Below are 13,390 nucleotides of genomic sequence, written 5' to 3'. Positions count from 1 at the left end.
ATAGATGTGAAAATCGTAACAGGTTAAATGTAACAACTTCTATCAGAAATAATTCACAATCGAACAAAAAAAGCGAGAGTATGAAAAAAAAACGAATTCACAGGGAGTCAGTTTCAGAGAAATATCAAGACTTATTATTGATACTTCAAAACAAAGCTGTGGAAATACAAATGATGGAATTACAGCTGGCAGGTTTTTTGAGGACCCTAAGCTTACAGCTGACATCACAAAAAGTCAATATAGAGTTTTATTAAGAAATGCAAAACCATCCTCACCATCTTATCAAGTGGGCAAAAAAATAAACTTATTAAGTTTGTAGAATATTCATACCAAACTGCCCTAGAAACTAAAGTTAAAGGCTGTAAATTTTATAGACAATTGAACAGTAGGAAAAATTCCAGAAATAATCAAAACCATCATCCTATTTACATGTTAATTTCATCATCTGATCCTTACTTAAGTTATATTAGATATAATAGGGCCATAAGCAAAAGTGAGTTAGATTCAGAAGCCTTACATTTACTTGATTTGGACGACGCTACCATTTAACATGTTCCAGTTTATTTGTTATCATTTACAAATATTACATTTTCTGTTGAACTAATTAATTATATTTTGCATATTTTCTTATTATATGCTCTAAATATGCAGTAATATTTTTCTTATTTCTAAAGATGTGACCTTGTTAATGCTTATTCCTTGGAGTAAATATGCCGTTCGATAGGTCTGTTTGTTTAACAAAATCACGAAGTTTTTAGTTCAGAGGAACTCTGAACTAAGAACTTCATGATTTTGTTAAAGGTTAAAATACCCTCCCCATAATGATATAAATTGAGGAATTTTCAGAGGTCAGTACTTATTGAGGTTTTTGATTTATTCAACTACTTTGTGCTCATTCACCCATTCAACAGTTCTGATAAAATAATTGTATGTTTGTGTATATATGTTTGTGTATATATGTATGTCTGTTTGTGTGCATAAATGTATTTAATTTGAATAACAACTGAAATATCTTATCCTTTTATGTACTGGCATCACCTTCATGCTATTTGGCGCCATTAGATTGTCTTCTTTGAATATATACAAACATTAATGTGAAAAATTACCCTTCAAACAAAGCAGTGAGGAAGGAAAATAAAAAAACAGCAATTAGAAAAGACTTACACACGGAAACTTATTTATCCCGTCATATAAATAAATGATAAAAAGAACAACAACAACAACAACAACAACAAGAAAACAATAATAAAAAAATTTAAAAGCTCAAAAACAGATGGGTGGATGGACGGACAGAAAGAGAAAAGAGTTAGAACTTGATGAAGAAGAATGGTTAAAAAAAATCAAGCAGAGGTTTTACCTCTGATAAATGAAAGAGAGTTTGATTCATTAAAAGAAGTAAAAAAAACAGAAGAGGAAAGTTAATAAAAATCATAGCACATTTACAGTATTAGATACTAGAAGAAGAGTAAGAAAGTATCCTTTGTAATTTCATTAACATAATGAAAAAAAGAGCGCTAATCGCCATCACACATTAATAGAACATTATATTGAGAATTAATGCAGTTAGAATTTATTGAGGATGAGCAACACAACCTTAACTCCTTAACAATTGGCCCATGCTTTTCCCTTACCTAAAAGTCCCTAGCGTTCAACCTCAATCCCAACCTTTGTATTCCTTCCACTTAATCCTTGAACCCACACCTCCTATACTCTTTATTACTCTCTATCACTCAACCATCCTTCATCAAGCATAGCATAATCATCAGCTTCGTTTGAATACACTTTCATAAATATCTTAGGTGTATATTTCGTAAGATTGTGGTATTTGAAATGATCGTGTAGTTCTTATAAGACATTCCAATTTTTAATAACACTTTGCAAAGAAGCACTACAAACAGCCAGTTTAGTGGGTGTTAAAAAGTTTTTCTGCGTTTTGTTTTATATGTAATGTTCTCCGCCTCTAAAAAATACATTCTTTAGAAACATTAAAAAAATCGATTCAATGAGGTTCTAAAATTTATTCAGAGCATTTTTGAACTGTTGAATCTTGATTGGTTGTGTTAATCGCCTCAATTGTGTTATCAAAATATACCTCAATAGTCAAAATGAAAAAATATCTAAAACAGTTCATTCAAGAACTCAGCTCGTGCACTGCATTAAATAAAAAAATTTTCAAAACATTTGTTGCATTTTTTTTTTTTTAAACATATTTTTAGAGACAATCGTTGAGAAATTTTTAACAGAATTCGCTATTGCTTTCACTTACAATTGTGTTCCTTCAATAATAATGAAAGAGAAAAAGTTGCAAAAATTTTATGTAAATCATTTAATGTTATTCTAAAGTAAAATGTTAAGTTAAACTCATAAAATATGTAAAAAAAAAAAAAATAAAAATTTTGGAACACCACTACACCCTTAATTTTTGAGCCTTATTTTCAGTAAAATATTTTTATAAGTTTGATGGCAATTAGAAAAAAAAAAATCATAATTCAAATTAAATTTTAGGAAAAAAATGTGTCGCGCGTGTATGCGTGGGAATCATGTTTCTCATAATCTCTAACATGTATAGTATAAGGTGGCAAAGAAATTGGCCTCTGTTTTTTTTCCTGTACTTAAGTTAAAAGCTTTGGATTAGCATGGCAAGAGGCATTAGGACCATTAATAGGTATTTTAAAATTTAGAACTTTTATTGACAATAATCCTGCTCAGAGGCTTTTAAAGATTTGTTCAGTGAATGAAGAGTTTTGTCATTTACAAGAGAGAACTCAAGGATAAACGCTATCACAGACTTGATAAGAAGACATTGTGCTCTTCCGATCAGTTGATCAATTTCTTTATGAGGAATTAAAAGAAAAAGAGAAATCGAGCTTCCTGAAGAAGCTACTAAATTTTTTATGTAAGCATAGAAGTGAGTAAAAAAAAAAAGCGTTGTTACTTCTTTCCTTAATATTTTGGTTAATTTAATATACTTTAATTGAGTAATGTAGAAATGGCTTTTGTCTGTAAAACGCACCTGTGCCCTTGTGTACGAAATTATAATACCTGCATTAGTTTCCTTGAGCTATAAATCATTTTGTTTTAAAATTTAATACAAATTTATTACAAATTAGGAATTGATTAGTTCAAGCTTTTTTTTTAACAACTGATTAGTTTAACTTGAAAAATGTATAGTATGTAATGTATGTATAATTACAAATATTTGCATGTCATATAACAAAATAGGATTCTTCGTTGTCAAAAAAATTCAAATTTTTAATTAAAATTGACCTTAAGCAAATTAAAAATTGTTCTCATGCAAATTTTAACAGTACTTTTTTAAACATGCAATTTTTAACAGCACATTAAGATTTTTTACCCAAATTATCCACAAACTTTTCTATTATTGCTCACTTTTTACACCTTCTAGCCCACTCTGCAATAGAGCATGTCATACTCAGATCGTCAAAATGACATTTGGTTAATTATTTATTGTTTGGGGTTGTTAAACAAAAATAAAAAAAAACCTTTTGTTAAAATCAATTGAAAAATACGAAAAACCGAAATTTTGCTTATATGAAAGTTTAAGAAAATTCAGATCGAATATTAGACCTCGAAAAAAACGCTTATTAAACATTGTAGTCCCTCCATTTTTTTAGAAAATGAAACTGCCTGGTTAATTGGTTTTCGTACATGTTTTAAAAATATTTAACTTCTTATGCTTTGTCTACATTTGTAAATAATTTATTGTCTACATTTTCAAATAATTTAATTTACATTATTTACCAATGTGATTTTCAAATTCTTTTTTACATTTTTACAAACGAACAAAAATCTCAATAAAAAACGTGTGTAAAAATACCCAGCTCATGATAAAACATTCTCTCAACTTTTTTTTAAAAAAGTAAATTTATCAAAAGTATGACGAGCCATGCTCTGCAATACAATAGATAACAAAAAGTTATGACGAGCCATACTGTGCAATACAACCGATAATAAAAATGCATATTGCAACTGTTTTCAGTAAAAATGATCAACTAGAAATACAGTTTTAACTTTGAAATGAGTAAACTCTTCTTTGACCACTGAAAAATACCGAATCATACATATCAGTACAAAAATAAAAAAAAAGGTATTTTTTTAAAATGTAGTTTTTTATCCAACCAATACCACAAGATGTTATATGGTGGATAATGACAGAACGGACACAACCACTTCAGTTTAAATTAAGAAACCAGAAACGTTACGAAACAAAGCACAAAAACAGTTTTAAAATTAAATAACTTCAAATCATTTAAAAAACATTTTAAACTCGTCAATGAACAAGGATTCAATATAAACAACAATCAAAAAGTAGAACATTTTTAAAGGATATGTACAACTGAGATAAATAACTATATAAAAAAAGTAAATAGAAAATAGTCGTTATAATATATTTATATATGTATACCATGAATATATTTTTAAAATTTTGAAAGTGAAATATTTACTTCCTGAGGATTGTAAAAATGCATTTCATGCATTTCATTATACTTCTGTTAATTATTTTAGTTATTAGATCATTTAATAAATATATGAAATCATTTTTTGATTAATCAATATAAAATAGTAATCCTGTAAATGCTTTTTTTTTTTTTTGGTAAAAAAATATACACATTTTGCAACTTAAAACTGTAAAACCTATTAGGACAATAAAATTCCTTTCAGGTAATGGTGATATTACTTACAAAATAAACCCTTATAACTTGTTGAGTTATGATTTAATTTTCAAATATATTGGCAAAATTGAATTTGATTTACAATAGCAGTGATTTTAATAAAGGTGGCATGCCTAAAAGAGGGAAAAATAAAGAGAAACAATTACTCAGGTGAATTGACCATGGTTCTTAACTATCCTTTTTGTTCTTTTTTTTCTTTTTCTCAAATACAGATGCTGGTAATGCTTCTAATTTCTGTGGTCGCCGTTCAATAAATACGTCATTTTTACCAGCACCATTTTTGTTTATATCATTAAAAAGTCCAGTTCCATTGCCTGTACTTGATGATAACAAGACATCCATGCGTTTAGGCTTAAAATAATTATTAGTTGTCTCTTCACGCTGCCAATGAACTGCATATCGATCTTGTTCTGAGCTACGACTTTCATAAGGGTCTTGCACTTGGTTCAGATTTGATATCTTCATTGCTGATAGACTTTCTTTACCAGGCCCAGCCTTAGGTAAGGTGGTACGTTCAATGTATAAATCAGGCATTACCCAAACCTGAGCCTCCTCATCAAATTCACATTGTGTTTTAATCTTATCAATATTGTAATAATTACAGTCTCTACGTATAGTTGGCTGCAACCTCTCTAAGATTTGCTTCTGAAGCAAAATTTGACGTTCCATGATGCGGATTGTTTCTAAATATTGCTCACGCTCTGTTTGAAACTCACTTTGTAAATCTGATATTTCACTAATTGCTGCTTTGAGCTCTGACTGAATTTCATTGATGGCATTATTTTTTATTTTTATTTCCTCTTGCATGTTATCATATACCTTCAACATAATGCCTAAAGAAGTTTGAGCAATTTATCATCTGAACTTTTACTGCTTCTTTAAAGAAATACATTAGAGAAATAATTTTGAAGAAAATAATAGCATTTTGTAATTAATTTTGATTCACCTGTTGAAACATTAAACATACATTAATTATTACATAATAAATATATGTTTAAAGTTTAATGACAAAAAATAAGTCTTTAAGAACAACATCAAAAAAGTAAAAGTCTTTTAGAGCAACATTACCTTAAGCATTATCATATGTCAAAATAAAACAAGTCATGCCAAGATCTAGTAATAAAAAAAACTTAAACAATATATTACCTTCACCCTCCCACTTCTGTATTTCCTTAACCATTCTACTTTGTCTCTGTCTAGCATGCTCTTTCCGCTTTTTATGCTTTGATTTTAACTCTTCTTTGCTGTTGACAGATGTTTCACTACCTACTAATTGCTGCTGAAGGGCGTTAAGACGCTTAACAGTCTCTTCTTGAATATGGGCTGCCATACCAGCTACAGAGTTTAATGGAATTTTCTCAGGTTCTAAAAACCTAATGTCTGTTTCTCCATATACCTCATCTTTTTTAGAAACAGAGACTGAAATATTCTGTTGAAAACTACCCTATATAAAAAATACATACTTTAAAATATAAACAAAAGTTCTTTAATTTATTATTATCTAAGATTTATTTTTTACAACAAATGATTAAATCAACTTTATTTTTTAACATAGTAAAATAAACTTTATGAAAAATATGTCCTTATTTTAAACAGGCATGACCAATTGAAAACACTCTGCCAGTGCAAACCTTCCTTTAATTTAAAATACTTTAAGAAGCTGTTTAAAGATCTTATTAGGGTTAACTATTTAAAGATCTCATTAGGGTTACACTATTTAAATAAGTATTCAGTGTCACAATTTTTTAACTAAGATATTTTTAACTAAGGAAGTAAAAAAATATTCTTTTGAAATTTTATATTTCAAACAAAATATCTTTTTTTTTTTATTTAAATACACTAATCCTCTTAATAACTATATACTAAATTATTCCCTCACCAGTTTGTCTTTTAAAAGTCCTATTCCTTTTGAATCAAAATCCCTAAGCATCTTCGAAGGAGATTCAGAAACTCTACTTTCTCTTGAAGGACTCTTATTAACCTAAAAAAAAAGTGCACATGAAATAATTATATTGGACAAGAAAAAAATCACTATACACATGTAAGCATCTTCATATATTTCTATTTTTTAAAGCAATAAATTTATTTACCACTCTATATGTTTCTTGAACTGCTTCATCTGTAGCATTAGCTTTTAATTGAAACTCCCTTAAAATTTCTTCAGCCTGATCAGACTGAAATCCCTTTAAAGTAGCATTATGTAAGGTATTTTTCAGATCTTGCTGCAGTGCTAAAACTTCTCCCTCTATTTTTTAAAATGAAAAAACTGTTTAAAAAAAAAAAACCTTTTCTAATCTTTTTAATCAGTTAAAGATGTTCATTTTACATAAAACCTAAATCTCAAAACATTGATCAAGCATACCTAGCTTCTCTTTGTTAAATTTTTCTTCTTCAAAGCTCTTTTGAAGCATATCAAGCTTGTTTTCATACTCTTTTTTGATTCGCTCAGCTTCATCATTTGTGAGTTGTTGAGGTTGTTCATTTGGTTTTGATATATTAATGATATTCACTTGGCTTAACCCAAGTTGAGCTGAACAAGAAATACATTAATAAAAATTAAACTTAAATTAGTTTTTATGCTTTTTTTTATTGCTGGCAACAAAATAATTTTCACATGCAACTTTTTTAAACACAAATTTGAAAACCAAAAATACTTATTGTTAATATATTTCACTTAATCATATACCTAATATTTCTGGAGTCATAGTCAGTTCTCCAGTAAGCATTTTCTTAAGAAGTGCTATTTCTCCCTGATATTCTCGAAGAAGGGCATCTTTTGGATCTTCATTGATCTTTGGTTTGTTCTTAATGTTTTTGGCACGATTAGCATAGCGCAAAGTACTGAGAGTTTCATCATAGTTATTGTCCGCTGGACTTATACATGCTACCATCAAGGTTTTAGTGTTGCCCCCCAATGAATCCTAATAACAATTTGCTTGCATACATATGGTAAAACTTAAAATTTTAAAGTTTTCCATGGATATTAAGAATAGGGAACAAATACTTCAGATTGTTTTTTTTAAAACTACATGAACATTCTCTCAATTTCTTACAACTCACTTAACACTTTAAAAAAACTTAAAAAGATTTAAAATGTTTTTTCATCACCAAGAAAAATGTATACATAAAGAAAACAAGGTCATTTTTAAAAACAACTTAATGCATAAGCAAATAAAAAAAAATTCTCCTAAAAATGTTCTATCATTATTTTATTTGAATCCAGCTGAATAGTAATTGTAACCATTCTTTTAATGTGTTGTTAGACCTTTTGATAATTTTTGAAAAAACAAACTATGATGGTATAACCAATCAGTAAATGGCATAAAATCATAGTCCATTCTAAGTCAATTACACATTCCAAAATGTGCTTGTCTGATACCTCTTGCACATTTTGCTTTTTTGAGTTTCTTAAATGTTTGTACTCCTTTTTTTCTTCTCTTACTAAATAGTAACACCATATTTTGCATAGTAACCAATCGCCAATCTATTTGTGATGTCTGTAATCTATTTGTGTTTTCTATAAATGATTCAATTTTTGTTAGAATTGGTGTGACAATATCAAAATTTTTGTTTGAATTATGCTAAATACGATCTGTTTTAAGTAAGCAATATGATTTGTTGCAAAAATGCTTGTCTAATTATCAAGTAGAATGCAAAGACTTACTATTTTTCTTCATGTAAAATACCTATTACTCTGTACAATATTGGCCTAGCACCTGCATCTCTCTGCATCATTCTCTGTGTAAATAATAATATAATGATGTCTCAGTTTTAATGATAAATTCTGGTTGGGTCTAGAACATGGTCTGTATTAATTGAACGTCTTTTTCTACAATTTTTTTCTACAACTTTTTATCAACTTTTGATGAACCACTAGTACCATATGAAAAAATGATAATCAGTGGTAGCTTATCTCCAAGAGATTTTTTATATTCAAGAGATTTTTATCTCCAAGAAGTAAAATAAGATTTTCTGGCATTTCAGTTTTAAATTTACTTCTATCTCTCTTTACAGTAAAAAAAAAAAACTTTAGTAAACTGATTCAGCAAAAAATATTTTTTCACAAAATGCAATTTTTTTAATGCTTTAAAGTTGTGTTATATGTTCCATAATCACTAATTTATTCACATCTTATGTTAAAATAATATTTAAATTGAATGGTCAGCTGTTTAAAGTTGTCTTAAATAGGTTTATTTTTGTGATATATGCATCTCAACTTAAATGAGATGAGATATTCAATTCGTTTAATTTCTTGACCTTTTACCTCCTTCCCCTAATGTTATGTACCAAATGACATCAAGACAAAAATTATTTCAAAAACCTATAACAATACACACAAAAGCTGCTGACACACCTGAAGTAAACGAGTCAATTTAGAGTCTCTGTATGGTATATGTTTTGATTTCCCATCAACAAGTGCTGATATAACATTACCAAGTGCTGAGAGTGATAAATTAATTTTTGTAGCTTCTTTAAGCCGATCACCTATATAAAATAATCTAGATACATACACAGCTAAGTTTATTAGAACTAACAGCTAACTTTATATATGTATTAAAATATTCAATAATTTAACATCAATACACAAATTTCTAATACTAAACTATAAAACAAGTAAGTTCAAAAAGTTAGCATAAAGAAACTTTGTTAGATGCTTGGTTCTAAAAAACCCAGCATCTGAACATATAAACAATTACTAATACAATTACATTTTTTAAAAAGATTTACTCAAGTACAATAAATTTACAACTAGTACAACTAAGTTTACCTGTTGCACCAGTCTTTGCTTGTCTTTCGCTTCCAGCCAAATCAACTAGGTTTAGTTTTCCTGCACGAATGTGTTCTTTCCCATCTGCACCTACTTCACATGTTTCAACATAGATAGTAAAAATGGAATGAGATCTTGATGAATCTGCATTCATCAGTGTTGCACCTACAGATCTATTTTGGCTTCCTTTATTCATAAGCTTTTCCATATCTTTAACAGAATGACAAGAGGATTTGGTGAGCCCTTTAACATAGATTCCTGAATCAGGATGCTCCTTTACATCAAGCTTTGCTTTAAGATCTGCTCCCTGTATAAAAAATGTATATATATATTATTTCCATTACATATTTACAAGTGAAAATACTAATAATATACTAAAAAGGACTACTAAGACAAAAAGGTTGATATAAATGAGTAGCAAGCAGACTTTAACAAAATGTAAACCTGCTGGCCAGTAAAACTTAATGAAATTAAGTACTTTTTATTCTAATAATGTATTATGTTTAAAATTTTCAACAAAAATAAAATTAAAAATCATTCTCTAAAATATAACTGACTAGTAAATCTCTGATATCTTCATTATATATCTCCAAATAGGATGCATGGACAAGAAACTTAGAATTATCAGATACTTGAATGCTTTCAAATATATGTTCAAATGCACGAGGGATAATGCCACGCTGAGATTGTGGATCTTCTATCCCTAAAAGATGCAATAAGATAAAATAATTAAACTTTTTCTGAATATCAAATTTAAAAAATATATATCTGAAAGAAAAAAAAATAACTAAAAACCTTGCATTGAAAAAGATTTTCCACATCCTGTTTGTCCATAAGCAAATACTGTTCCATTATATCCTTCAACACAACCTTCAACCAAAGGAAAACATATATCAGCATAAATTGTTTCTGTTACACTATCAACATTAAAAACTCCATCAAATGTAAACAACTTAGGTGGTTCAGCTGATCCTCCACCAGGTTTAAGTAAGCGACATAGCCCAAGTGACTCTTCCATTTCGATGATATTTACACATTTTAGATTGTTTTCTCGTGAATTTAATGGACGACACCGGACAATTACTTTTACTGCCTCTGCCATTACTTGTTTATTAGAAAATAAACAATACACAATATTTTGGATACTAATTTAACACCATAAAAATAAAAAATAATAATAATTTTGTTATACATACATACATACATACATACATACATACATACATACATACATACATACATACATACATACATACATACATACATACATACATACATACATACATACATACATACATACATACATACATACATACATACATACATACATACATACATATATACTTATATATATATATATATATATATATATATATATATATATATATATATATATATATATATATATATATATATATATATATATATATATATATATATATATATATATATATATATATTAAATTTACTTTGGTAATTGCTAATACGCTATTCCGAAATGTGTTTCTTTATTTTTATATGATCTATATCTTTTATGTAACTATAGTTATATTCATGAATTTAAAAAATTTTCTATTTATTAATTTCATTAATTATTAAAACTGATTGCTACTTTCTATTTTAAAAGCACGGGGAAGTAAATTATTTCCGGAGAACTAAATATCTAACTACTGATTAGTGTCTAGTGGAGATCAGCATTTTAATTTTCGTTATTTTTGGCTTTGCTCGGAACATTTTAAATGTTCAAAAAATTTATTTTAATTATTGTTATAAATAGGTAATTCGAAAAATCTACTTTATATGTTCTGTTAATATTAATTAATCTAGTAATCTACTCCGAACGCGTTTCCATTAAAATTTCTTAATCCTCGTTTTAATGGAAACGTAAATTTCGTAATTTTTTTACGATTCAGAAAACTTTAAAAGATTTACGAGAATTTACAGAAACGAAAATTTAACTGAAACTTACTAATTGAAACCTGATTAATAAATTTTTTAAAAAGTATCAGACCTGAAGTTAATCGACCATTTAAAAAATATTTTGGTGAATCAGTTTAATTTAGGCTTCATCAAGCTTGAAATATTGATAAATACTCGGCTGAAAAAAGCTCCATAAAGCTTATTTCAGCCGAGTATTTATCTTCCATATTAAACGTTAGGAGAAAATGAATTATTAATATTGATAGAGTATTATTTACGATAAGTAATGACTGAATGTACTTTAGTTTTTTAATTCATTTTTTAAAAAATCAACTACTCTAAATTTAACTTTACACACGAATTAATATGTAATTTTAAAAATTTATGTCAAAATTTAAAAATTTTTTGTTTGTTCTAGAGGCGATTTTGAACGCTAATCAGTAATGCCACCTAATGGTGGCATTACTACTTTTTTATACTAAGACACGAAATTTAAATTTGTCGTGAAAATTTAAAGATTTACCTGTGTTTTTAAAAGAATAAATTAGAAAAGCTGTTCTTTAAAAACGTTCACAATAAAAAATATCAGGCAACTTTTATTGATGAAGAAGACAATCATTCGTTGTTGTTTTATATTTTAATTTTGAACCAACGAGATTGGTTGTACTTTAAGGTAGTATTTTGGTTGATACTTTCGAACTGTCTTAAAGTACAACAATAAGATATTTTGGCTGATACTTAGGAACTGTTTTAACAACAAGATTTTTTTAAAACATTTTAAATAGAAAGATTAACATAGATAATAAAATAAAAGAAACCAAATGCAGATGGTGAAGCTGCTGCAAGCAAAAAAGCATTCTACACGGGATGCAGCTGATGATTATAGTATCTGCAAATTAACTTTAGAGAGTCATTTGAAAGTTAATCAATCATTTCTACGCTTTTTTTAACTTTTGGACCTAATATTTAAAATAGCGAACCTAAAACTTCACTTCAGCCTTAAAAAGTAAAACCAGTGATTCTACTTAAGGACAAATTTCAATTCTTATACAGAAGCAAACATAACCGCTAGAAAGCTGATACGCGAAGTATGACAAATATTACTACCCTAACGATTGTTTTAAAGTTTGATCATTTAGAACAAATAGAAAGACAATGTAAACTAGGGGAAAATGTCTTAATTTAATTATTTTAAATTAAAAATTTTAAATTATAATTTAATTTATTAAATTATAAATTAAATTATAAATTATAAATTAAAACAACACTTACCCCTTCCCTTTTAGAAAATATTCAATGACTATCTTCCAACGTTTAAAATAGAAGATAAAGAATTCTCATGTGACTATTTTTAAGTTTGAGTTGTGGATCAGGTAAAATAAGCCTTGTACCTGATATAATATTTATCACTCATTTCTATAATGATCAAAAAAAAAAAAAAAAAAAAATAGACGAGGATTTTTTAGTTTTTCTTTTTTTCTTCATCGTAATAATTTAATCATAAATGATATAGAGGATAACTTTTTTTCATAACAAGAACAACATATCTCAATAGCTATTATATTATCTATAATTGAATTTAATATAATTGAATGCAAATGAAGCATCTTTATAAGATGTTAATAACATTTGAAATTGAAGACAGATTTGAGATTATAAGAAGATAGATTTTCTAGATAGCTTCCTCATGATAATTTGCTAGTTTTATCCGGGAAAACTTCTCCTTTCATTGTCACTTTTCCTCAATCTGCAACAGCAATCAGCAGTCTGTATCAAAACTTTTATTTAAAAATGTAAATAATACTTTGTGTAACAAACAAAATTTGTCAAAACAGTTTTAAAAAAATAGTTAACAAATTCCCTTCTAAAAAGAATTGCAATTAATAAACGAGGCGATTGATAAGCAAAAACATTGGTTCGTTTTTCAATTGAGCTGTAGAAGAAATATAACTCTAACACCTGGACCTGGAGGATAGCTTTAAAGAACTAGAAATGACTGACATTTTTC

At 27.6% G+C, this 13,390-nt stretch overlaps 1 protein-coding gene across 3 annotated transcripts; it reads right to left on the bottom strand.

Annotated features, from left to right (window-relative positions):
• Positions 1-4,605: 4,605 nt before the first annotated feature.
• Positions 4,606-10,632, bottom strand: LOC145186600 (kinesin-like protein KIF17). 3 transcript variants are annotated; one of them, XM_090094772.1, is made up of 10 exons: positions 10,258-10,631; positions 10,020-10,165; positions 9,463-9,769; positions 9,049-9,179; positions 7,381-7,615; positions 7,057-7,224; positions 6,785-6,939; positions 6,574-6,675; positions 5,841-6,138; positions 4,606-5,527 (listed from the first exon to the last, which is right to left on the bottom strand). In XM_090094772.1, exons 1-10 carry the CDS (start codon positions 10,562-10,564, stop codon positions 4,863-4,865), a joined length of 2,514 nt encoding a protein of 837 aa, XP_089950898.1. In that variant the 5' UTR covers positions 10,565-10,631; the 3' UTR covers positions 4,606-4,862. The 3 variants fall into 3 exon arrangements, with proteins under 3 accessions (XP_089950898.1, XP_089950899.1, XP_089950900.1); XM_090094773.1 differs by having other exon boundaries at positions 10,263-10,569; XM_090094774.1 differs by having other exon boundaries at positions 4,873-5,570; positions 10,258-10,632.
• Between the last annotated feature and the right edge of the window lie 2,758 nt (positions 10,633-13,390).

Source organism: Hydra viridissima, unplaced genomic scaffold, assembly GCF_058129835.1.
Source record: "Hydra viridissima isolate aposymbiotic clone 2 unplaced genomic scaffold, HvirCarnegie_v1 scaffold_8, whole genome shotgun sequence".
Classification (NCBI taxonomy): Eukaryota; Metazoa; Cnidaria; class Hydrozoa; order Anthoathecata; family Hydridae; genus Hydra; species Hydra viridissima.
Note: the sequence above shows the minus strand (reverse complement) of the source record. Positions and strands in the feature narration are given on the sequence as shown.

Excerpts from the sequence above, each read along its gene's own strand:
- LOC145186600 (XM_090094772.1), bottom strand. The coding sequence starts at position 10,564 with ATGGCAGAGGCAGTAAAAGTAATTGTCCGGTGTCGTCCATTAAATTCA. Across the intron at positions 6,139-6,573 it reads GACTTTTAAAAGACAAACTG|GGTAGTTTTCAACAGAATAT; the intron begins GTGAGGGAATAA and ends TTTTTTATATAG. Across the intron at positions 5,528-5,840 it reads ACAGAAGTGGGAGGGTGAAG|GCATTATGTTGAAGGTATAT; the intron begins GTAATATATTGT and ends AAACTTCTTTAG.